Source organism: Centruroides vittatus, unplaced genomic scaffold (genome assembly GCF_030686945.1).
Source record: "Centruroides vittatus isolate TY-2023 unplaced genomic scaffold, ASM3068694v2 contig_2787, whole genome shotgun sequence".
Taxonomy (NCBI): domain Eukaryota; kingdom Metazoa; phylum Arthropoda; class Arachnida; order Scorpiones; family Buthidae; genus Centruroides; species Centruroides vittatus.
The window spans coordinates 252,463-277,751 of record NW_027121767.1 but is presented as its reverse complement, the minus strand read 5'-3'; the positions used below and the strand labels follow the sequence as shown (position 1 = coordinate 277,751).

Below are 25,289 nucleotides of genomic sequence, written 5' to 3'. Positions count from 1 at the left end.
CTTTAGTTGCATATAACAAGTATTATTTTTTTAAATTTAATTTGCCCTAGGGCACAAAGAGGGCCTTTTGTCAAACCCATTATGGGTTTGACCAGACCCGCAACGGGGTAGCTGGGTGGTGAGGGATGAGGCCACCTCAGAATAATTTCTGGAATTTTTCAATTACCCAGATTAAATTCCAGGCAGGTGATGCTTTAAATGCCTTGACCATCTAACCAGTACCACCATTCATCTGTAATTCAGGTGTACTATTTGTATTTATAAATGTGACAAGACAATTCTCACTAAGTTGATACCCACCCAAATTCAAACATGCAGAATGTTTCTAGGGTCAAACCGATTGTGAAACTGGCATTGGTTTAAGAAAGTAAGAACATATGAAACTGAGAACATATTTCAATACGTAACTAAAAAATGTTAAAGAAAATGAATTTGTTAATGATATTTGTTTTTCTAATAACTAATTTATTATATTTACTTTAATTTCAGGAAGTTTTATATTATTTCTCTCAAATAGTTTTGGCTCTACATCACGTCCATTCCCAACAAATTCTTCACAGAGATTTAAAATCTCATAATATTCTTTTAAGTGAAAAAAAGAATGTCATTAAAATAGGTGATTTTGGAATATCAAAAATTTTGAGCAGCAAAAGTAAAGCTTATACGGTAAGTTTTATATATATATTTAATATTTTTTTTAGTATGAATTTTGCATATTAATATTAAACTGGTCTCAAATTTTTAATTCTGATTTTTTGATGCATGGACAGAAATAAAAGAAATGGTAAGTAAATTTCTGAAAAATTGATGTAATATAATGTATGTAAATTTCCATTTTGATGTTCATATTTAGTTTATTAGGGAAGTAAATGTAAAAATATCCAAAGTCAATAAACTAACTTGAAAAACAAAATTATACTTTATACTTGATTTGTGTGTCTTCCTATGCCCAAAGAACTGCCAAAATCAGTTAAGTTTTCTTTATCATTTTAATATGAATACTTAAACTTTGTGATTGTTAAAGTTTAAAGTGCTAAATATTCATATTAAATTTGAACATATAAAAACATCCATGTGAAAGGAGAAATTGAATCCATGCTCTGGCAAAACAACACTTTGTCAAACTGTGATTGTTTGAGTTTGACAAAACAGACCATTTCTCCTTGCATCCATGCTGAAAGGAGAAATTATATTTTCTCCTTTCAGCATGGATGTTTTTATATGTTGTATTTTAAGGAGGTTTATTATTTAGGAAACAAGTAATACAACCAAAGTATAATGTTGCTTCCTTTAAATCAGAATAGAATTTCTATTCTTACATTCCTGACCACTTCTTTATCTGTTTTTAAGAGTATTAGGATGTAGTAATTCAAAGTTGATTTAAATTCTAAAAGTAAATACAGTGGTGCCTTATACTTTGAATTTAATTCATTCCATGAGGCCATTTGAACTCTGAATCATTTGAAATCCAAATTAATTTTTTTCCATTACAAATAATTGAATGTCAATTAATCAATTCTCAACCTTAAACTGCTATTTTAAGTTTATTGAAATGGATATTGTTAATTGTTATGACCTAAGGATCTGTGTATGAACTGCAATTTTAAATATGGGGAGAACAAAAATTTTATCCCTTTATGAACAAGGACCAATTGATGTAAATAAATCAGCAGGAAAATCAGTAATGGAAATTGTTGCACTCATTAACAGACAAAAATTAATTGTAGGTGATTATTAATCATGATGATAGAGAAAGGACATTTTAAAAAGGAAGACAGGACCCAAACCTAAATTGACATCTTGGACATGTAGGCAAATAGTGTTGAGTCATGCCAAAAAATTGATAGGAATTCTTCAATAGGAAATTAAAGAAGGAAATAGACTTGCCTTGAAGCATATAACTATATGGAGGGATTTACATAAATCATCTATTCTAAAATACAGAAAGAAAGCTACTAGATTATGTGTGTGTCTGAATTTTGGACCTCCAGTATATTTTCCATGACGTCATAGTTGTCGTCTTGTTGTCACTTACTAACGACTAACTGTCAACTTTCTACGTGAGAACGTATTCTCTATTTAGTTCTCAGATGCAATTCTCATCACCTTCGCCCTAAAGTGCATCGAAAAGAACAACAATACTACGAGAATTCGGGCAGTTGTTGCTCGGATACCCCCCGTGCAGCAGTACTTTTTACGTAGTGCGCTACCTTCCCGGGATTTTGTGCAGAGTCCCGTGGACTAAGGGGAGCAACGCCGAACCCATTAGTTCCAACCGCCATTACCGAAATCATCGTAGGCCCAACGCCAGGACTAAGACTTTTGCCGAGACTGGAACGTCGCCCTCTGGTTGCCAGAACCTACGAATATCCTTTCACAAGGTATTTATCACCACGCGAACTCGTTTGTAAGCTCTCTCTCTCGAAATCGCGTCACTAGACCCTTGATAATGTACATGAATCCTGTTCCAATTAAATATACGTTATGTTTTGTTAAAATGGCCTCTGTTATCTCTTGTCCTCCATCCCGAATCCAATCGCCCGAAAAACGCGACCGCTTGCGCGACCGATCGTAGAATCGCCGCGGCTTCCGTGTCAGCCGAGACACGGTGGTGTCAGACCTGACGTGACACCAAAGAGGTGCAGACCCCCCGGTCACAATTACCACTTAACATCAATACACACAAGGAAGACTTAATTGGGCATGCAAATACATGAGCTGGAGCAATGAATGGATTGAAATACTGTTTAGTGATGAGAAGAAGTTTAATCTGTATGGCTCACATTGTTGTATCTATTACTGACATGATTTAAGCAAGAGATATTTTCAAAATGGTGGATCAGTGATGACATGAGATGGTTTTGACTTTAACAGAACAACATAATTAGCATTTATAGCCCAAAAAATGAATTTGGTGGATTATCAAAACATGCTCTGTGATCATTTAGCGGAAGCTGACCCATTATTGTGGCTCAAATTGGACTTTCCTGCAAAATGATGCACCCATACACAACTGAAAATCTACAAAATCGTGGTTCAAAAACAATAATAAAAAACTTATAAACTGGCCTGCCAGAAGTGTAGATAAATATGAAACAGACCTTACATTACTAATTAATTTGTAATAAGATATATTTGAGTTATGCTTTTCTAAATTTTAGGTTGTCGGAACGCCTTGTTATATTTCGCCCGAGCTCTGCGAAGGAAAACCGTATCTTTAACATATAAATAGAAGTATTATTAGATTTATAATTATAAATTTATTAAATGAAATTAGTAATTTAATGTTATTTGCAATTTCTAAATAATTCCTATAAAAATATTTGTAACTGGTATTTAGTCCTATTTACTATAATTATGCATTTATCTTGACCAAAGCAAGATATAATCAAAAAAGTGATATTTGGGCTCTTGGTTGCACTCTGTACGAATTATTAACTTTAAAACGACCTTTTGAAGCAACCGTGAGTAATTATATGAAGATTTTTAGTAATTTATATTTAGTAAGATTAATTATTAATTGAATGTATATTTATTTGATGCTTGTCTGCAGAATTTGCCAGCACTTGTGATGAAAATAATTCGCGGCTCTTTTGCTCCCGTAGCCGAACACTACAGTAAAGAGTTGCGGAAACTTCTCCTGACTCTGCTCGATACGGATCCAAATAAGCGTCCAACAATCAATCAAATAATGGCTTATCCAATTATGATAACTCCCATTTTTAGTCTATATGTTACAATTGGTTCGTTATCAAGTATCGGAAAGTAAATTTAATCATTTTTGTTTTTTATCTGGATGTCGTTTAATTTTCTTTTAATAATGTATTAATTATTTCTGTTATAGAAATAATTCTTCTAAACAAAATGCAATTAAACAAGTTGGAAGTGTCACAGATAATTTAGGTAAAGAAACTGTTATTTTATTTATTATTAAATATAAGTTTTTAAATTAATTATTTTTCTTTGGTAATTTTTATTCATAAGACTGTTCTGCACATAATGCAAAATATATGTCTCAGATGTCTTCCTCACGAATCTATTGTTGGGGCGACAGTGTTTCGACTCCATTTCTTCTTCCTCTTCCCATGTCTGATACCGAAATAACAACTGTGGCAATAGGAGAAAACCAGAAAGTTGGGATAACAAAAAATGGTTTACTTATATCTTGGGAGGTAAATTTACAATAATAAAATGTAATAAATCTTTGCTCTTTGCAAAAATACAGAAATTTAATAAATGGAAAATTTTGAATGCAATTAGAGAAATATATTTATAGAAACTTGTTTCTAAAAATAGGATAATAAATGAGCATTGAATTTATTGTGACATTAAAAATTGCAGCCCAGCATTGTGACAATCATTTTCTTATACAATATTTTAAATTAAATAAATTATGTTTTCCATTACAAATTAGTAGTGTCTTGTCCCTGTACATCATACTTTTCCTGATAACAACAGTATCATGTCGGTCAACTATTTAACTCCATTCAGGGAAAAATTTTGAATTGAAATTGCATGACTTCCAGTCTAGACCAGAAATACTTATATAGTTTAGACTTAATAAACACTAGTGTTGTGTGTTTTTTCTCAAAGACACTTGGCAAGTTTTCTATCAAATATCTTTATTCATTCAGGTTCAAAGAATGAATAAAGATATTTGATAGAAAACTTGCCAAGTGTCTTTGAGAAAAAACACACAACACTAGTGTTTATTAAGTCTAAATTATAGAACAAAACACGGTTTCATCAAACAGACTTATATAGTTAAGCTTAGGTGCAGCTCAATTTTCGTATCTGGTCTTGACTTTCATCTATCTAACACTGTTCTCAAGATTAAGGAAGGACAGGTGGACAGATGACAGTGGGAAATTATATGTCTACAATTTTTTCAAATTGCAGCCCAACTGGCAGTGATGAAGTCAATGTATAATATCAGGATATGTTAGTTACTTTTAAGTGTAGAAATTATGTTAAAACTCTAAATTTTGATACATAAAAGCTACTTGATTAAGGATACCAAAATCATTCAAAAACATTTTTGTGTCACAAGTTGAAGCTGCTTGAAAACACTGTAATTTTGTAACTTTGATTAAGCAGTTCTTGTTTATTAAACATTATGGTTTCATATAATTTCATAATTTTGCATTTAATATACATTTGTTATGACAAGATATTTCCATACAGCTATGATTATAATACATCAGTGACATGCCGCCCATGGAAGTTGTGGAAGCACCACTTCCCTTGTATTTTCTAAAATATAAATACATATTGTGTGATTATTTTCATATTTTAACATATTTTGAATTGATTAAAATTAATATTTTTTATAACTGCATTATGTATCTTATTACAGATTTCTATACTGCATGTGAAAAAATGATAAGATTGCTATTGTATATTCAAATATAAATTCGTACATGCATCTTCCCAATGGAAGTGCTGTATTGTTGAATATGGGACAACTTCTACAGTGAAAATATTTGAATTGTGTAAAACAGCCAGATTACAGGCATTTTCACATGCACTTTACACAGCACCAACCTCTCATGGTTTAGCTGGTGGATGCTACACACCAAAATATTGTATAATGCTTCCAATGATCTTTCCAGGGCTGGCACAGCTTCCCTATTATCAAATGTCACTGCATGCCACTGTAATACATTCATTATTGCTGAATGACAGTATAGTAAATCATATACAAGGTCTTCCAAAATAATGCTACTTTTTTAAATTATTGTAATAAGTAATTATTATCCAAGAACATTGTAATATTTATTAAAACATCAGAAAACTGCCAACGTTTCACATTTGTCCATTACAATTTCTCAATGTATATACCTCATATTGCACAGCAACATCCAACCAATACTGAAATTCTTCCTATGTTTGCTACGGCATATTTGTTGTCACTCTTTCCACAGCAGCCATGATTCTACAGTTCTTGCAGGGTACTTAGGGTACTTGTGTTGTGCAATGATGAAAAACAACTTTGTGAATTGCAGAATGCAAGATGCCTTCTATGTTTTTGTTTACAGCATTTCCTAGTGATAGCACACAAGACATTTGAATGCAGGTGGAGATGAAACTCAGACAGTTACTCTGTCTGTTTGATATACACCAATTTTGTACATCAAATACTTCTTTGATACCATTTTAAATTCATGTAATTATTATCTTTCATTTTGGAACACCTTCTTCTGTATTTTCATTTAAGCAACAATAATTCTTCAGTTCAAGCAACTCATGCTACTAGCATCATCTTTCAACTGAAGTAATTATAGTATGTTGTCTTTTGTTTTTTGCTTTCTTTCATACAAAATAAATTTCTGAATGAATAATAATTAATCAATTATATTTTTTCTTAAAATTACTCAAAGAAAGCAAAACCTAAAGAGTACTTTTGCATTTGTTATTCAAGGCATGTTTTTATTTTCTTCCATATTTGAATTTTTGTTTATCTGATTTGAAAACATTTTGAGTAATAAAAACAAAAATATTAATGTTTGATTTCATTGAGCTGATAACAAGTTCAAAATCGTTCAAAGTACTTTCTTTATTCAGATATAAAATTTATATGTTGCTTCAGTTATTAGAAACATGTATAAGAAAGTAGTGTAGATAATTAGAGCTCATGCCAACTTGTCAATACCCTCATAAAATCAATAAATACAAGTTATTTGAAAAGTATAACTTCTAATAGTTCTCAAATTTTTAAACCCTTGAAAATAATCTCAATATGTAATTGGTTTAACACCATAATTTTCTAGGAATTATCACATCCACGGAAAAAGTGCTTATGTCTTGTTTAGCTTGTATGAAAGAAACCCCACTGAGGAGAAAAATACAGTAGACCCCCCTATAACACGGGTTCGTATAACACAGATTTGTATAACACAGCGAAAAAAAAATTGCGATCGTGTTCGTATAACACACTAAAAGAGACTCATATAACATGGTAAAATGTCATCACTGACTCATGTTGCGACAGGATTGGTCGAATCACGACCAATAGCAGATATTGTACAAATCATTGAGTTTAAACGAGCAGCAGACCTACTAAAAATCATTTATTATTTAACGGTCATAAAAATTATATTTATATTAATGATGTCTCCAAAGTTCAGTGAATTTTTCGCAGAAAAATAACTTATCAGGAAACATGCGCCCACCGTTCGATGAGCTGCTCTGTGACAAGCTTAAGCAATGGCATCGTCGAACAGTGCACACTTGGTAAGTAATCCTACAATTTTTTGTTTATAGCATAGTTTATATGGATTATGCCCAAAAAATTATACATGATTTGGAAATGTTGAGTCAAATTAGTCTAGAATCAATTAATTTTATGGAAGAAAACCTTTCAAACGGCCGTAGCCCCTAAACTGCACAAGTGCTGGGCTGTGATTGGCTCATGTATTTAAGTGACTTGTACAACACGGAACATATCTACCGTGTTATAGGGGGGTCTACTGTATTGTAATTTCTGAAATGCATCTGGATGAAATGAAATTGTTGATTCACTAGTATTTTTGGAATCTGTGGATGTGGTAATTCCTAGAAAATAACAGTGTTTGAACCAATTACATATTGAGATTTAAAAAAAGAACTGAAATAGAAGCATAATATATAAATGTTTGAAAATAATTTAGCAAAAATAATTTTTTTATAATATTACAAGATAAACTGTTGATGCTGAATAACAGGCACCATTGTAGTAATAATGATAATAATTTGAAAATTAATCTCATCTTTTCTATTATTTTTTAATGACTGAACATCAGATAACTGTTAGTTATAAGTGATTCATTCAAAAAATTCACATAAAAGATTTTTTATTGACTCTATATACAAAGTATATATACCAATGTCCATCTACCATGTTGAAACAGACATGTTCAATTATTTATCATATTTATTGACAATAGTGATAATGGAATGTGGCTACATGTCTGTCATGTTACAACACAAAAAAAACTATTATTTCTTGAAAATAACTCCTCTCAGATGTCATTCATCCAGGTTTATACACTTTCACACTTGATAGACTGCATTTTTCCATCTCTTGCAACAATTTAATGGCTTGTATGGCATTAATTTTATTCACAGGAAATTAATGCCATATAAGTTCTTTGCTTGAATGTGTTTAGATCCAGTAGGCATGTTTAAAACACTTTACCTTTGAGAAATCTCCACATGAAAAAATCAAGCCAACAGATCAGGTAATTGGGTTAGTCAAAGGATATCTCTAAAGTGAGAAATAATCTGATGCTGAAACATTTTTTTAAAAGTGCTCATTGATTGTCAAGTGGTATAACTGTGGTTCCATCTTGTTGAAAATAAACTCTTGCAGGGTCAATGTCCAGGTTGCATAATGCTGGAAACATGTACTTAGTCAGCACCTGTATCATTCTGATGTGTGCAGATGCTGACTAAGCTCTTACACAGGAGTGGAGTTACTTTCAAGAAATAATATTGTTTCTTGTGTTATAACAAATGGGGCAGTCTTATATCCTGTCATTATCACTATTGTTAGTAAATGTGATCAGTAATTGATCATATTTATTGACAATAGTGATAATGAAAGGATTTAAGTGTACAAACATTCACCTACCAGGTAGGTGAATGTTGGTACACCCTGTGCATTTTGACATTACCCTCAAAGTATTCATGTTTTTTAGCAGCAATCATTTCATCTGCATTGACAAATTTTCACCTTTTACATGTATCTTCATATGGGGAAAAAGGTAGACTCTAAGCTGCAGATAGCATTTTTAGAGTTTATTGAGGTTCTCTTCAAAAGGACACAAAATTTGATATTTATTCTTTGTTCAATGCCAGACATTTCTGTATTAAACTGTACTCCGAAATCTTGCTTTCACCATACCATAAAATTCATACAGAGACTCATCACAAAGTGATTGTGATGTCACCACCTCATGCTGTGATTCAGTACATTGTTGAAAGTATTTAAAAAAAGAAAAAAATCTGAGTCATTCTTACTCCACCTGCACACATTACAAACATTTTTTGTGCACTTTTTAAACATACCACGTATGTTTCAGTGATTATGAAAATGGTCTTAGTCAAAAATAAGAAAATTATATGTAAAATTTTACATAAAAAATTTTTTCAAGATTAAATATATATGTTTTTTATTTTTATGATCATAATTTTTACAAATTCAAAAGTCAAAATATCACCAAATAAAAAATATATGACCATATATCCCTTTCATAATCGCCAGCATATATACCAACAAGATTTTCCATTTAAAAAATTTATAATTTGCAATTATAAAAATTTAAGTATTTAAATGATTACATTTTTTAAATTGATGCAAGCAAGACATGTATAAATTTTAAAAATTTGACAGATTAATTCACTTGAAACAACTTCTGTTCCTCAATACACTGCTAGACTTCTTCAAGAGAAAGCTGCTGTAAATATTATTCATGTGGCATGTGGTAAAGACTTTACTGTTTGTTTAACAGGTAAATATAAAACTATTACAAGTTAAAATAAATACATAGATTTTTGGATTCAAATTTATCTGTTTTTTTAATAGATCGTAGTTTATTATTGAGTTATGGAAATGGCGATAAAGGATGTTTAGGTCACGGTGATTTTAAATCATTATTGCAGGTGAATTAATAAACTTAATTTCTTTTTAATTTTATAACATTGGTTATATTTACATTTTTTTATAATTTATATTAGCCAAAGATAGTCGAAGTTCTTCTTGGTTTAGATGTCACTTCTGTTGCTTGTGGAGCTGCTCATGTTGTCGTCGTGACAGGAGAGCATGAAGTATACGCTTGGGGTCAAGGATCTTATGGTGATATATATTAAATAAAAATTTTAAAAAATTTTAAATTATACATTTAAATATTAAGTCAAGAAAGGTTGAGTTAAGCTTAACTTCATACACCTTTTCATACATGAAACAGTTACAGTAGCTCCTTGTTATATCATGCTCTGAGGGATACAAAGCAAAGAAGCAATATATTAGATGACACAATGTAACTGATGTATCTATCTGTAATTGGTTAAAGCTCTTAAATTTGGGAGATCAAAATGCAATGTATCCAAATGAGTAATATAACAAGGTACTACTATATAAAGTCATCAGTTACGTACACTTACTTCCAATAGAGAGAATCCATTGTCATTCATTTTTCCTATTGTCTATAACAGCGCTGTTCAACTTATCATAGCCCACGGGCCATATTTTCTTCACCAAACATTTTGGGGGCCAAGAAGGTTGATAAATGAAAAGTCAGTTTATGTTAATTAAAAAAATATTTTATTTATACTAAAAAGAAAACTTTAAAATATTCGTAATATATTAATGAGAACATTGTGGCCGTAATTTTCACATAGTAAAATAATTTTAATATTAATAATAATAATTTAGTAACATAAATTTATTCATGGTAAAATGTACTCGAGGGCCGTAAAAATAATTTGGCGGGCTGTATACGGCCCGCGGGCTGCCAGTTGGACAGCCCTGGTCTATAAGTATCTGCTAATTTTGGTCAGTTCAAAATCTTTTGTTTTCTTCCCTCTTTTTATATTCTGATTACATTTTGAAACAGCATCACAAAACTTTCCCAGTTTCAATGGGCCACAATAATTTTAAGATTTTATGGCTAGACATACAGCCTGAAACTGATGTTATAAATGTTCCTATAGTCATACCCACTTTGAAGATACTAGCCTAGACAGGCCTATCATTGGTGATACTGGCCAACTTATTACCCTACAATAAAATACAGCTATCACTTCTTGTTAGGCTCCACTATCATCCATTTTAATCTGGGACAAACAACTTTAATCAACATAGATAAGTTCAAAAACAAGAACTGTAGTCCCAATATTAATCAAGAGTAGATCAGTTAACAAGTCCACCTTTATTTGAAGTAAACATTAGTTTTTTATCTTACATTTTCTTTCTATACTTTTAAATGATTCAAAATACAAACAATACTGTTATCTAAATAACAATCTTCATTAATAAAGTAATTATCAATTATATTTAGGTTAAAATATGACTAGTTCTTCTGGGACTGCATAATATAACTAAACACCTACTCAAAAACCTTTAAATAGTGCAGCCAAACTTTAATATTTCGAACGTTTTTGGTCTTGTTCAAAGACCTTTCTCAAGAAAAGAACAGTGTAAAATTAAAACGTAGTACGAACACAAACTGAACAAGCTTTAGAACGTTTTTAAAAATTAATCGTTGCAAATCACATGCGTAGTCTTAAAACATAGCTAAAGTTAAAAAATATGGCATACAAATACATAAAGTACTGGAAAAACAAAATAAAAAATAAATATAAAAATAAACATAAAATACTGGTAAGACATCGAGATCGGGATAACATCCACCGTTATACTATGGGTTCCGAAGTATACAGTAAAACAAGAGAGGGCATATATTAAAGTAAGCTTGAACGCCAAGCTGCAGAAACTTTAGCTGTTTCTTTGATGCGGAACATCAAAGAAACATTAATAAGGAACAACCATGCACAGCGCTGGCCACCTACGTGTTAGCCGACCCACAACAGGTCAAAGCAGAATGGGACCAAACACGGCTTCTACAAGTAGTTCGAGACATTAAGCACCGTCACTATGCAGAAGCATGGCAGATATGTAAAGCAGCCCATAAAGGTTGCTCTGTCAACTTCAGGGACTCCACTAAAGTTTCTGCAGCTTGGCATTCAAGCTTACTTTAATATATGCCCTCTCTTGTTTTACTGTATACTTCGGAACCCGTAGTATAACGGTGGATGTTATCCCAATCCCGATGTATTACCAGTATTTTATGTTTATTTTTATATTTATTTTTTATTTTGTTTTTTCAGTACTTTATGTATTTGTACGTGCATATTTTTTAACTTTAGCTATGTTTTAAGACTACGCATGTGATTTGCAACGAATTAATTTTTAAAAACATTCTAAAGCTTGTTCAGTTTGTGTTCGTACTACGTTTTAATTTTACACTGTTCTTTTCTTGAGAAAGGTCTTTGAACAAGACCGAAAATGTTCGAAATATTAAAGTTTGGCTGCACTACTTAAAGGTTTTTGAGTAGGTGTTTAATAATATGACTAGTTAATGATTAAACAAAATAATTTGGCATTTTGTCTTAAATTTAATAATTACACAATTATTCATTTTTAATTCGAACTAGAAGTAAGAAAGAACATGACATCTATATTTTTATAACTTCCAGTTTAATTTGTTTGGATATGCTTATGATGCATATCAAAACAAATGAAACTGGAAGTAATACATTAAATAAACTATACAATTAGATTTGAGATTTTTATAGTTTAAAATAAACTCTGAAAATCCATTAATAATTATTACTTGAAAATGCTTTTGTGTTTAGCCATTTATGTTTATAAGAATATCTTGCTTCAGATGAAGGTAATAATCAACAGAAGTTCAAAATTCTTTTGTTATTTAAAAATTGTTAATAAATATCTTATGCTGACTTTTATAAACTGAAGGTATTCATATTTGTTACATTTCATTAAACAGTTGTTACAGTTTGGCTGTAATTTTTACAATGTCTTCTCTCTTTGGAAGTTATAAGTTATAACCTTGTTTTCTTTTTGACAGAATTGAGTTGGTAACAAAAAAAATGTACTTCTTCTAATATAGCCTTAATCCTTCCAGTTAATTTCTTTCACGTTTGTTCTAACGTTTTCGGCCCACCCTGGGCCATCTTCAGGAATATAATGAACGAACGTGTAAAGAAATTAACTGGAAGGATTAAGGCTATATTAGAAGAAGTACATTCATCCAGTACGTTTGATTGATGTGAGTTGGAAAAAAAATGTAGCAACAAGTTGAGTAACTTTGCCTGGCTGTTATGAGATTTTATTTTAAAAATTAATAATATAAATAAAATTGTGTGTGGTGCCATCTGTTATGAGATTTTGTTATAAACTTTTTATATTATTAATTCCTTTAACATGGAAAAAAGCTTAATTTTGAGGATAGCAATCAGTTTTATAGAAAATTGTAAATGCTAATAAGAAGTTATTAAGTTTGACCTTTTTTGAGATATGACATGTGACACCCCTAGACCTATAACCATCAAAATCACGGTGTCAGCTGGAGATGACTTCTAAGTCCACAGCCTTAGTGCATCTCCACAATGGCACTCAGCTAGCTAAAGATTACATACTGACACTATGTAAGGTTATATCTAAATTTAAATACATCTGGAAGCAAAGGCTTGCATTGGGGTCCAGGTTGTGCAACTGACAGGTGCACTGCATAGCAAGTGGAGGTTGCGAGTTCAAGTCCCGCCCCAGGCCAGTTCTTATCTTCCAGATGATTCCAAATTATTTAAATTAGAATTATTAATTTAGATAAGAGATGGCACTTAATGTCTACTTCTAGTAGCAAATTACTTAGTATTAATTATTAAAAATAGCAGATTTATAGCCTGAGTATTTAAAGTGGTCATTTGGTTTTATATACATACATATATATAGGGCTTTGGGTTGTTTAATATAAGAAAATTATAACAAAAAATTGCTTTTATCCCTTGGTATAATAAAATAAAATAAAATATCTATAAACGTGAGGCAGATAATAGTAAGGGCTTATTACACCAGTGATAATAGGCACACAAACACTCAGGAATCAAAGTAGAACATTTAATAAAACAATGTTTATTGCTCATACTGTTATAACAGTGTGTTTTATCTTTATCTTGTATAGTTTTAAGTACATTAACCCCTTTAAATTAGTTACCAAGTGAAGAGGAACTATTTCCAATAGTCTGAAATGCATTTTGGTTTTTGTATAATACTTATGTAGCCAAATTTTATTTTACACCCCTTTTTTGTTTTATTAAATGTTCTACTTTGATATTACTACTTTGCCTATTATCACTGGTGTGATAAGCCCTTACTATTATCTGCCTCACATTTGTAGATATTTTATTTAATTTGTTTAATATACTTGTAAATCTATTTCTTCCCAAAAGTAAAAAAGATGTATCTGTTCAATCTACAGACAGAAACAAAAATTGATAATGTGCTATTTAGGAAATGAATTAAATTCATATTGACAAAATATAAGCTTAAATCTAATGTAAATTCATTTTTTAAATATTTATTCAGCTAGTGCAAAATGTGTTTGGGGCCAATTTTACTAAAATAATAAATAACATTGCTACAAATATTTTCTTGCTAAATTTGATAAAATATTCACAATTGGAAAATCTGGTACACTTTAACTTTGACACTGGATGAGATTCAAACCCATTATATAAAGATTCAGATAAAAATATATTAGAAAACAAAGGACAGAAATAAACTTATTACCTATCAATGTGATGGGGCTTGAAATAATATGTTTGATAATTACAAATGCAAACTAAACCTACTCCAGGTGATTGTCATCTGAATGTACTTCTTGATAGTAAAAAAAAAAGTCATGTTTGCAGAAGAGAATTTAAATCAGGTTTCCACCTATTTTAATTCCTGTATCAACTCCTTTTTAAGAGACGTTATTTCCTATAAATATATTTAAGGGAAAGACTGATGGAAAAAGTATGTGTATATATGTACACACACATTATTTTTATATTTGGAAAAATTATTGGAAAAATTTTTGCTAAATGATTTTCTTTACTAAATAATTAAACAATATTAAATATAATATATATATATATGTTTAAGGAAAAGGCTGATAGAAAAAGTATGTACAATACAATACAGTATTATTTAATTTGCTCATCAATCTTTAATGAGTTGATCAGAATGCCCTGCAGAATGCCCCGATTTAGATTATTGTCCAATTAACTGGATTGTATTATCATCATAAAAGTTTTAATTCGGAAAATAGAAAGTCAGTTGATTAAAAAGGTGTTTCTGTATAAATGTGTGCATTTTAATTTTCCTTCATTTTTATTGCAATGCTTATATTTTTGATATTTCGTAAAATTATTTTAATTATATTTGTAATTAGCTTTTACTAAGAATTCTGAGTTGTTACATAATTAATTAATGTATATCATTACAGTCAGGTCTTATTAACACTTGCCATGCTAGAAACGTAATATTACGTTTTCTGCATTACTTCGCAAAAAACGAAAAACAATATTACGTTTCTCGATATATCCTGTAATTTCTAGCTTCAATACATTTTCAGCAATGAAAATATGATTTCTTAGTGTATTTTAGTGTGTCTCTTAATAAATAGTGTGAACTATTTATTCAGAAATTTGAAATATAAGCAATTTTGTCTAATCATGATCATCGTTTGATTCGGAGTTTCGTTGCCATATTTTGCAAGTTGAATATCAAGTCGTTTTATTTTTTATATACGAGTTAAGTTTAGATATGGCACATTAACATACTAACTAATAATTGTTCGAATTCATTAATAAAAAATCAACAAATATAGTGCTGGTTATATTGATTTATCTGACAAAAATATAGTGATTATGATTCAGGCCTAACTGAGATTGAAAAAATACAAATAAGCCACATAACTTCGTTATTATTTTAAACCTGTATAGTTCATATGATATTACATAATTTATATACTTTTTAGATATTATCAATACAAAAGTCAAATTCCTATATTTCTGATAGTGCTAATGCCATCTTATGTAATTTGCCGAACCAACTCAATTACGAAAAACAGCTACAGTCAGAAAAAGTCTACTAATAATATTGATACAGAACATCATTATTATGAATAAATTCATCAATGTACTACATATTTCATACATAAAAATACAAATTTTAAAGCTATATTGCAGTTTTTAATTTTTTTTTTCATTTTATCTTTATCTCTGAAACAAGTCCAAATAACATTAAAGCACAATACATAAAAATAAAGCCCACAGATATCAAAATTGAGTATTGTACAGACAAATGTTTCCAATATAGAAACTGTTTTTACTTTTTACCTAGCTTTAGTCAATCATTTTTTATTTTCAGTAGAAAATACTGTAAATTTACTTAAATCAGTCAGCACACAGGTAAGGAACTAGGTCAACTGGACCAGCACATTAAGTGCTAATATTAGTACAAGATAGTGCCTAACATTCTAAACTTTAGTCCAGAAGATATGTAACTTTTATGGATTATGTTCTCTAATATCTTGAAAAATTTTATCATTAAATGAAATTTTTAAAGAAATTCATCTTTTATTTCTTTAATTTCATTTTCAATATGAATTCATTAATATTTCTAAATAAATATAAACATTTTAAACAGAAATAAAATAAGTATAATTATTATATATTATATGATTTGTTTCTCACAGGTCAGTTAGGATTAAACCAAATAAAAAACTGCAATCAACCACAAAAAATCAGTTTACCTCCTGACTGTCATCCAAAATCTGTATTATGTGGTTCAGACTGTTCCTTTCTTTTGACTTCCAATCATGGTATTCTTGCATGTGGAAGCAACAGGTACATTATCGATCACATTTATATTATTTAAAATAATTATAATATATAACTAAATTGGTTTAAACTTTTATGGATTTTAGACATAATAAATTAGCTATGGACACAGAAGATGGTCAGCATGTTGATGGAACGGATATTTTTGAACTCATGCGTTCGGATCCCATTCCAAACTTAAAGATAGTTTCTGTTTCAGCAGGACTTTCTCATACAGCTATTCTGACAGGTAATTGAATATTATAATTATTTACTTTAATGTAGTTAAATACAAGCATAAAATTGAACAGTTCAAATTAATTTTTCATAAAAATCTGGTATAAAATATTTATCTCTGTTAATCTGTAGAAAATTTGTATTTAAACTGTTTTCATGTAGTGGGTATAAAGAAGACTTTTTTTATTGTACTCATTACAGACTTGACCATTCCATAACTGGATGGTCAGGAGAGACTTGGTCAAATGTATTTGGATCTGATTATCCTATGAAAATATTCCAGAATCCAATTTAGATTTGAGCTTGGGTTTCTCAAACTGGTAGATGCATGTTTTGTAGTTCTGAATTCTCAACTATAAGACTATTGTTTGATTCTTGAGATTTTGGAATTCTCTTTATTGTAATATGGATATTACAATAAAGAGAATATTAAGAATTCAAGCTTTTTTTTTTTGCTTTCAAGAGTTTGTTTTAATAAATATATAATAAAATAAAAATTGGTTGATTTTTATTTTACTGTATATTTATTTAAACAGGGTTGATAAAATAAAGAATCAAACATGCAATTGTAAAAATAATACAATTAAATGTTTTATGGCTAAATATAATGTTATTATGTTATTTATACTTGAGAAACATAGTTGATTTATCTGGCAGCAATATCAATTTCTAGATATGAAAAGTTTCATTAATTTTGAGTCAATGTGAATTTTGCTATACATAAAACAAATTTTTAATTATTATTATTAAGATTCCGAAATAAAAATTTTAAGATATTTTTCTTGAGTTGAACAATAAAAATTTCAATAGCTAAAGACATCTAATTATACACCACTATTTGCTAAAAATTTGGAATCAGTGGTATGACTAAAAAGGAGGCTGAAGTGATAAAGTACTTGAACGAATTCTAATATTTAGAGAGACAGCACAACTAGAACTCAGGATTAGAATAAACATTCTCTATTGAAATGTTGTGGCTTAAGAATGTTCACTGTCCTAAGGGCAGTTTTCCATGACTTAGCAGACAGCAGAGAAATCTAACAACAAATATTTCTATAGAATGTTAGAATTCATTTGTCCTAACCCCATTTTTATTTACTATTTTACACTTGATAAAAATACAATTAAAATTTTTTCTTTAATATTTTAAAAACCTGTTGTTTTTATTATTAGTATTTGCAAACTTCACATAAATTCTTGCAAGCAGTTTCTCAAGAAATAAAAATTGTAGAATTTATAAATAAACCATTCTTGAAAAATGTAAAAAAAGAAATATTTGTGATTTCTCAAGAATTCTTGATTACAGCCTCTAAACATGTCTTAAAGTTTTTAAATAATTAGCCATCTATAAAATGTAATGTAAAAGAGTTTTAATTTCATGTACAAGAAATTAAAAGCAATTTTATTCTGTGAATTTTTACAGATGAAAATGCAAACTTCAAATGTTAATTTAATAAATAAATGTTGTCTTTTAATCTTTATAAGATTAAAAAATTATATATCAGCTTTCAAATTATGTTGTTATTAAACTTTCTGATTGTGTAAATCACTTAAAATTTAGAAAACTTTATCAAATATTTTCATAATTATAGAATTGGTGACTGATTGGTATTTGGCTAAAACCTTTAACAAATTTAAATCGTTCATATAATATTTCAATACAATTTAATTTTGAAAATGATTAGAATCATAGTGATTTACTCTTAATGTATTTTTTTTCAATCTTTCATCTGAAACTTACTTTTTTTTGTAACTTCAAATTCTAAAAAGCTAAATAAATATTTCATGTTAAATGGGTAATATTACTTTCATAATTTTTACAGAGACAAGTTTTCTTTCATATTTCTTTCATTCTTTTAAAATTTATATTAAATATTGCAAATAGAATAAATACAAAGTAATCACAATAAACGACTTCTTCTAATAACACTGTAGTGCATAACACAGAGACACAGACTAAAACCTTTCACAGTGTTGTCACTTTTAGTTCTCAACCCGAAGCAGTCCGAAAATGTTAGTTGGTTCTCTATCATATATAACACTGTGGAAGGTTTTAGTCTGTCTCTCTGTATTACCAAGTAACCAAATTGAAGTACACATATTCAACTATGTAAAGAGATTTAGCAGTCCAAATCCAAACAAATTGGTATAGTGACATTCAGAAAACATTTTCGAGAGAAAAAGTACCAAAACTCAGCATTAGGACATTTTGGCACCTCAAGCAACAAAAAAGCAGTTTCCTCTCTATAAGCATTCATCAAATTCTGGGTATAAGAGTGAACATAACTGCTGAATCGGATATAGTGGCCATCATCTTTCTGGAAAACAATGGTAATGTTGCAGCTGCACTTCACCATCAAGATTGTAAATTTGCATTTTGCTGACATATAGTTTTAATTTGCATTTCTTACGACGTGTAGCCTTTGGGGCGCATCATGACGACTCCATACACTCAGGAGAATAATCACTCGATTTGAAGACTGGATGTCTGAAAGTTTAAGTCAATTGAGGCACAAATGTTTCACTTTGCAAGTCGTTGAAGGCTTCACAAGAGCTGTTGATGATCAGTCAATGAATAACATTACAGGCTCCGATAGTGCATGTGCAGTGTCATGGTAGTTGGCAATGTGGAGGTGCTGAGAAAATTGATGCGTTGTAATCCTTATGAGATCAGTCACAACCAGCAGTTGTGCTGACAGAGAAACCCAACTGACGTTTATCTATTCTAACAAGGAATGTCTTGCCAGAATGGATAAATGTTGTTTACTATGGAAGATTCTGTGGAATGACAAAGTATATTTTAATATCACTGGAACAGTGAGCATTCATAACTATCAGATTTGAGCCACGATAGCCCTTAAGCTTTCCAGTGGATTTCAGTGCATTTGCCTACAGTTTTACAGTGTTGTGGAATTACAGCCACACTTATCCATAGTTCATTTTCCTTTGAAGTAGCTAGTTCAAATGAGCTTGTGAGGTAAACTGTGACAGCCAAGAGATACTGAGAACATTTAACACTTGTACTCCAACTGCAACAGCAACAATGCCATGTGTCAGCCAGTTTCAAGTAAGTTGAAGAACTTTAACATATCGGACGCTGTAAACAACAAATTTTTGCAATACTTCACCGAGGATAGTGTTTAGCTGTGCATTTTTACTGCCTCGTCGTCTCGTTCTCCGGATCCTAATCCGTGTGATTTTTGAGTTGTGGAGCTAATTAAAAAAGTTTGGTTTATCGAGGATATGTTGCAAATTTTGACAGCCATGAAAGTATCATACTACATATGAGAATTGATGGATAAAGCAACGCAAACACATGCCGACCTGCCAAGGGAAAGCACCTCCCCGAAGGGCTTTCTATGGGAAAAATGGCCTCTATTTAGGTGTTAGGTACGAGAAGAAAACTCCAAGCGGGCCGTCGTTGGTCGAGCACGAACTCACGATCAACTTAGTATTCAGTGGTTTTATCCATTTGGCCACTGTGAACTATATATGAGAGGCATCACAGGATCAATTACGGTCGGATGTTGGGCAGATGATTCATCGCGTTCAGGTTTTATATCTTCAGAATGAAAACCACAACCACATGGGGCAGTAACTATCTGCATTGCTAAGGTTTCTGTATTATACAGATATCTCTTGATTAATGCGGTTAATTAATCCCTCGATCCTATCACGTTAATCAAAACATGGTATCTATGTTAAGTAAGGACAGCTGGTAAATCCGCGTAAATTAAAAGTTCTGCCGCCTATATATAGAGATTAACGCGCAGAATTAATTGCGGATATCAAATCCCGCGTTAAGCAAGGGATACCTGTAGTATGAGTCTTATATAATCAGGACCGTGCGGTAGATTTTCTCAGTATGATGCAAGTCTTCGAAATGCTGAATATGCCGACCCCTTAAGGTGCCGCCTGATGCGGCCGCTCTTTGCATCATAGCACGGCACGGCCCTGCTTATAATAATCAAATGTTTGTTGCTTGCAGCGTCAAAAGTGCCGAAGTGGTAGTTTTTAATAATTTTCTACGGAAATGGTTTTTATACGTTCTGAAATGTAACCAGATTTGGTTGCATATAGTGTTAAATATCTCTCTTGATAGTTTTGATTAGAGTATTTTAATTACGATACGGTCGTATGAAAAAATTTACTGAAAATTTGAGATAGCTCTGACTCATAACGCCATCTAGAGGCAATGTTTAGAGTTAATTGTATTTATCGTTATATACTGTATGTGTATTCAATTCGCGCAAGATACATATAGTCTTACATTATTTAAGTTTGAGAAATGTGCATAATTAATGTGATCAAGTTCTGAATAGTATAACATTCTCTGCATGTTAATAAGATAAATTACTACATTTATATGTTTAACGAATGTATAATTTTTAGTGTTATACCGGTTAGAAATTTATTATTATTATTCACATTCTTCTGAAGATTAAATAAAGTGTGACATGTCGACGGTAAAACAGTTTCTGCCATTTAGAGAGAGGCAAGCACATGAGATTGCACTTACGTTGCAGTGACATCAGTGACCACGTGACGTTCATGCGTGACCAGGAAATTTCCCTCAAGTCTCATTTTTAAATATTTTGGCAAATAGCTTATTTTAAACTTATTTCATTAAATTTAAAAATGAGAGCCTTATCGTGTCACTTCTGTAACATTTTTTTTTTGTTTCCATAGTGACCACGTGACGTTCTATTATCCAATCGGAAGTAACGATCTGTGAGTCCGTTATTTAGAAAGTGTTATCGCTCATCTAATTAACGTACTATTCGTACAATACATCTTTGTTTTATCAACGCGGAATTTAAAAGACTCGCTATTTTGGTTTTAAAAAATGCCTAGGGGAAAGCGTAAGAGTACATAAAATTGTTCAGGTAAATTCTAGATCTAAAAGAATAGGAACAACTGAGAACCTGGAAGGCCCTAAAGTCCGACTTGAGCAACATCGAATAGGAATGGCTTTGTCAGGGACTGCAGAAACAGCATCACAACGTCAAGCTCGACTTGAAGCTCTTCTCAATTCTTCAATTTCTACTTTCTCATAAAAAAATATTCCGTCATGCTTGAGGGGAGAATGTCTAGTTCATTTATAAAATGAATGGATGAATATGTAATTTATATTTGATATTTGTTGAGAATTCTCGATGCACAAATTAAAAGCTGATTATTTATCAGCATTGTATATTATTATAATTAGTCGAGTATTTTTATAGAATATACAATTTAAATGAAGGAAAATTGGATTGAGAGATAGTGAGTGCAATGGACCTATGAGGACACTGTTGTTAAGGGAACAGAGGGGGGGGGGTTATTTTTCCAAAATTTTACGCAAATAAAAAACAAGTACGAATTTTTAATTTGCCGTAACTGATAATTCGTTAATTTCCTCTGTCCTTTTCTCCCCTAATTTTCTTCACTTTTTTCAGATTTGGGGATAGTTGCTCCCTCGACTCGTATGCAGTGGCGTATTTTTTTTTTTTTTTTTTTTTTTAACTCTTTCCGCCCTGTGGGCACTAAGAGGGCCTCTTTTAGTAGGCCCATTATGGGTTCGGCCAGGCCCACAATGGGGCGACCGGGTGGTGAGGGACGGGGCCCGACATATCCGAACGGACCACCCCCCGAAAAATTCCTGGGGATTATTCGACCCGTTCGGATTCGATCCCGGGTCCCCCAGAGCGGTAGGCTGCCACCTTGACCGCTCGGCCATCCGGCCGTCTGCAGTGGCGTATTTAGAAATATGGTGTCCACAATATGCAGATGCCCCCAAACTCATAGTACCACTTTTGCATCAAATGATTCTATTTCATAAATTTATTTTTACATATTTTTAAATATCGAGAGGACAAAAGATACTGCTACTGAGAACCCGTCATTACTACACCACTCTGTTCATGCTAAAGATATTCATACACTAATATTACTCAACTGATAATCTTATGTAGAAATAATTCTTAATAGTATTTTTTTCACTATTTTATTTTTGAAAATTTTTGCGCTTCTAGGCCCGTTCCTACTGCCGCTGCTCATATGCCAATCGGAAGTGCTTCATTTTGGCTTATGAGTTATAAGAAAGTTATCAATTATGTCTTTCGTTAAATAAAAATCTAAACTATTGGATAATTCCGGAACGCTTATACTGTATAATAATTTTTCTAGTATTTCGAAATTAAGGAAAATGCCAAAAATCGAGTTTATGACGGAGGAAGTATAAGAAGGGAAATAAAGTAGAAGATTAGTATTTGGGCAGATGGCCATAACATTTGCCGTGTTAAATTTACGAGCGGTATTTAACAAATCTTCATTTTCTACCAAAATATAATATATCACAAAGTGCTAATTTTGTGCTGGCTGGTTATAAATTCTTCATTATTGTGAAATAATTATGAATTACTATATTTTAATGTCTTTAAAATAAGTTAATTTAAAAGCATATAAGATGCAATTTGTTAGCAGTTAAATTTTTTTTTCAGATTTAACTTATAAACTTATTAGTTTAGAATGTCATTTTACAAATTAATTAAGAACTTATCAGTAAATTAGGAACGAATGGAGAGAGTCTAAACTTGACTGCGATACTTTATCATAAATTATTGCAGTTTAATATAGTTCATTAGTTGGATTTTATCATGCTAAAACGTGTAAGATTTTTTAATTCTATATTATCACAGGGGAAAAATGCAATTTTAGAAAATAATATCTGTCTGATATTATTAATTTTCGATTTGTAAGTGCAGATTGTGTGTGTTTGAAATAAAATAAAAAAAAAGAATTTTCCAAAAATTTGGATATTTTTTAAAATGTACTAATTACATTTAAAATGATGATTTCATATATTTTTTTAATAATAAAAAGCAGAATATTAAAAATCGAAACACAGCTAAATGGACTGAAGTAAAACTGACTAAGTTAATTATTATTATTATTTTTTTTTTTTTTTAGTAAATGACACTTTTGTATATGATAAATACTTTCAAATTTAACAAACTACAATTTATTAATATTATATTGATTTCACCTTGGAAGAATTATTGTCCTTTTATAACTTTGTGTAGTAATATTAAAAAAGTTGCATTGATAAAACGGAGTTAACACATAAAATAATCTTATTTTTTGTACATCGAAAGTTTATTGTGCATTTTTATAGTTTGTTTTGGATCCGAATAGTTGTAATAAGTCTAGAAAACTGTGGTTTTTCGAACGGCTGATAAACTTTTTGTGACAAGTAATACCGAAAAAAATGACCACTTTATATCATAACTCTCTTTCGGAATCAATCAATGACACGATATTGATCAGATATTTCAGATTTCGACAAAGTACAGTACTTTTATCCATTTTCATTTAAAAGTAGTTTAAAACTTAACAATAAATTAAATTAATTTAGTTCTGTAAAAATAAACTGGTAATTGCATTTTGCATAAGTTTTTTCTTTTTTCATAAATTTAATATAGTTTAATAGCATAAATCTCTAGGTAATAAACGTAATTTTAATTAAAAATTAAGATATATTACCTTACTTTATGTTTATAGATAAAGGAGATCTTTATACGATTGGTTCCAATCGTTATGGGCAGCTCGGTTGGGGACAAATTGGTCTTTCGCACAACATGCCCTGCAAGGTTCAATTTATAAATCATCAGAAGTTTAAACGTGTTTCTTGCGGTAATTCGTTCACCATAGCTGTAACAGAAGGTAAATATTAATGTAACATTACGTACTTCCGATAATGATGATAAAATACAGTTTAATATATATAAATAGCGGGAGAAGTTTATAGCTGGGGTGAAAACTCGAACGGCCAGTTGGGAAGAAACAGTTCTAATCTGAACAAACCAGGAAAAATTGAAACAATTAATGCAAAGTACTTCAAAAGCTGTTCCCTAGTCTCAAGCGATACATGTACCCTTTTATGTTTATCAGGTAATATTATTTAATATTATAAAATGTTTCAAAATATATAAAAAATATTTATCGATATATAAATTAATTTATAATATTTGTTTATAGGTAACCAATGAAATTCTCGTGTTAATAATAATAATGAAATTCTGCCAATTGTTACTAGTCACGCATCATTTTGTATTTATAAAATATTTATATATATATAATTTTTTGCTGTAACTTTACATTGGAAAATAAACGTATAGTATTTTTTATTAGGATATATAGGCCTACATATATTTTTATTTTTGTTAGTAAATGAATAATATTAATAGTGTGCGTAACTTAAGTAAATAAATTTCTTAAATCTTTATTATTTTATCTATAATTGCTACAATAAATTATTCATAAAAACTAATGATAATTTAATATATTCTATAATCTATATACAGTATTTAAAATTCTGTTATACAGTTTTCTCAGTTTTAGTTGCAAAACTTTGAAAATTAAAGTTTTAAGTATAACATATAAGAATTTTAAGCGGTTTTTAAATAATGTATATGTTACGTTATTTGCGATATTTTCTTCCATAAAGAATGAACAGTGTTTTTAAATCATATAAAATGTACTCTGTAGCAAAAATATCGAGACACCTTGAGTCAGCTTGCAGTAGTAATCACATTCTGCATGAGGAATGATTGTGAAAAAATAAAAAATTCATTACAATATCA

General features: G+C 30.4%; 1 protein-coding gene across 4 annotated transcripts in view; it reads left to right on the top strand.

Moving 5' to 3' along the window:
* Positions 1-24,841, top strand: part of LOC136972083 (serine/threonine-protein kinase Nek8-like) — a 33,646-nt gene extending 8,805 nt beyond the window's left edge. Inside the window, exons 4-17 of one of the 4 annotated variants that reach the window (XM_067266636.1) lie at positions 490-666; positions 3,162-3,211; positions 3,383-3,464; positions 3,554-3,765; positions 3,845-3,903; positions 3,985-4,172; positions 9,374-9,491; positions 9,566-9,642; positions 9,718-9,835; positions 16,305-16,455; positions 16,536-16,678; positions 24,208-24,369; positions 24,439-24,597; positions 24,685-24,841. In XM_067266636.1, coding sequence (XP_067122737.1) covers positions 490-666; positions 3,162-3,211; positions 3,383-3,464; positions 3,554-3,765; positions 3,845-3,903; positions 3,985-4,172; positions 9,374-9,491; positions 9,566-9,642; positions 9,718-9,835; positions 16,305-16,455; positions 16,536-16,678; positions 24,208-24,369; positions 24,439-24,597; positions 24,685-24,695 — 1,707 coding nt within the window. In that variant the 3' untranslated portion in view covers positions 24,696-24,841. The remainder of the gene's footprint in view (positions 1-489; positions 667-3,161; positions 3,212-3,382; positions 3,465-3,553; positions 3,766-3,844; positions 3,904-3,984; positions 4,173-9,373; positions 9,492-9,565; positions 9,643-9,717; positions 9,836-16,304; positions 16,456-16,535; positions 16,679-24,207; positions 24,370-24,438; positions 24,598-24,684) is intronic. The other 3 variants (XM_067266638.1, XM_067266637.1, XM_067266639.1) reach the window with 3 other exon arrangements.
* The last annotated feature ends 448 nt before the right edge of the window (positions 24,842-25,289 follow it).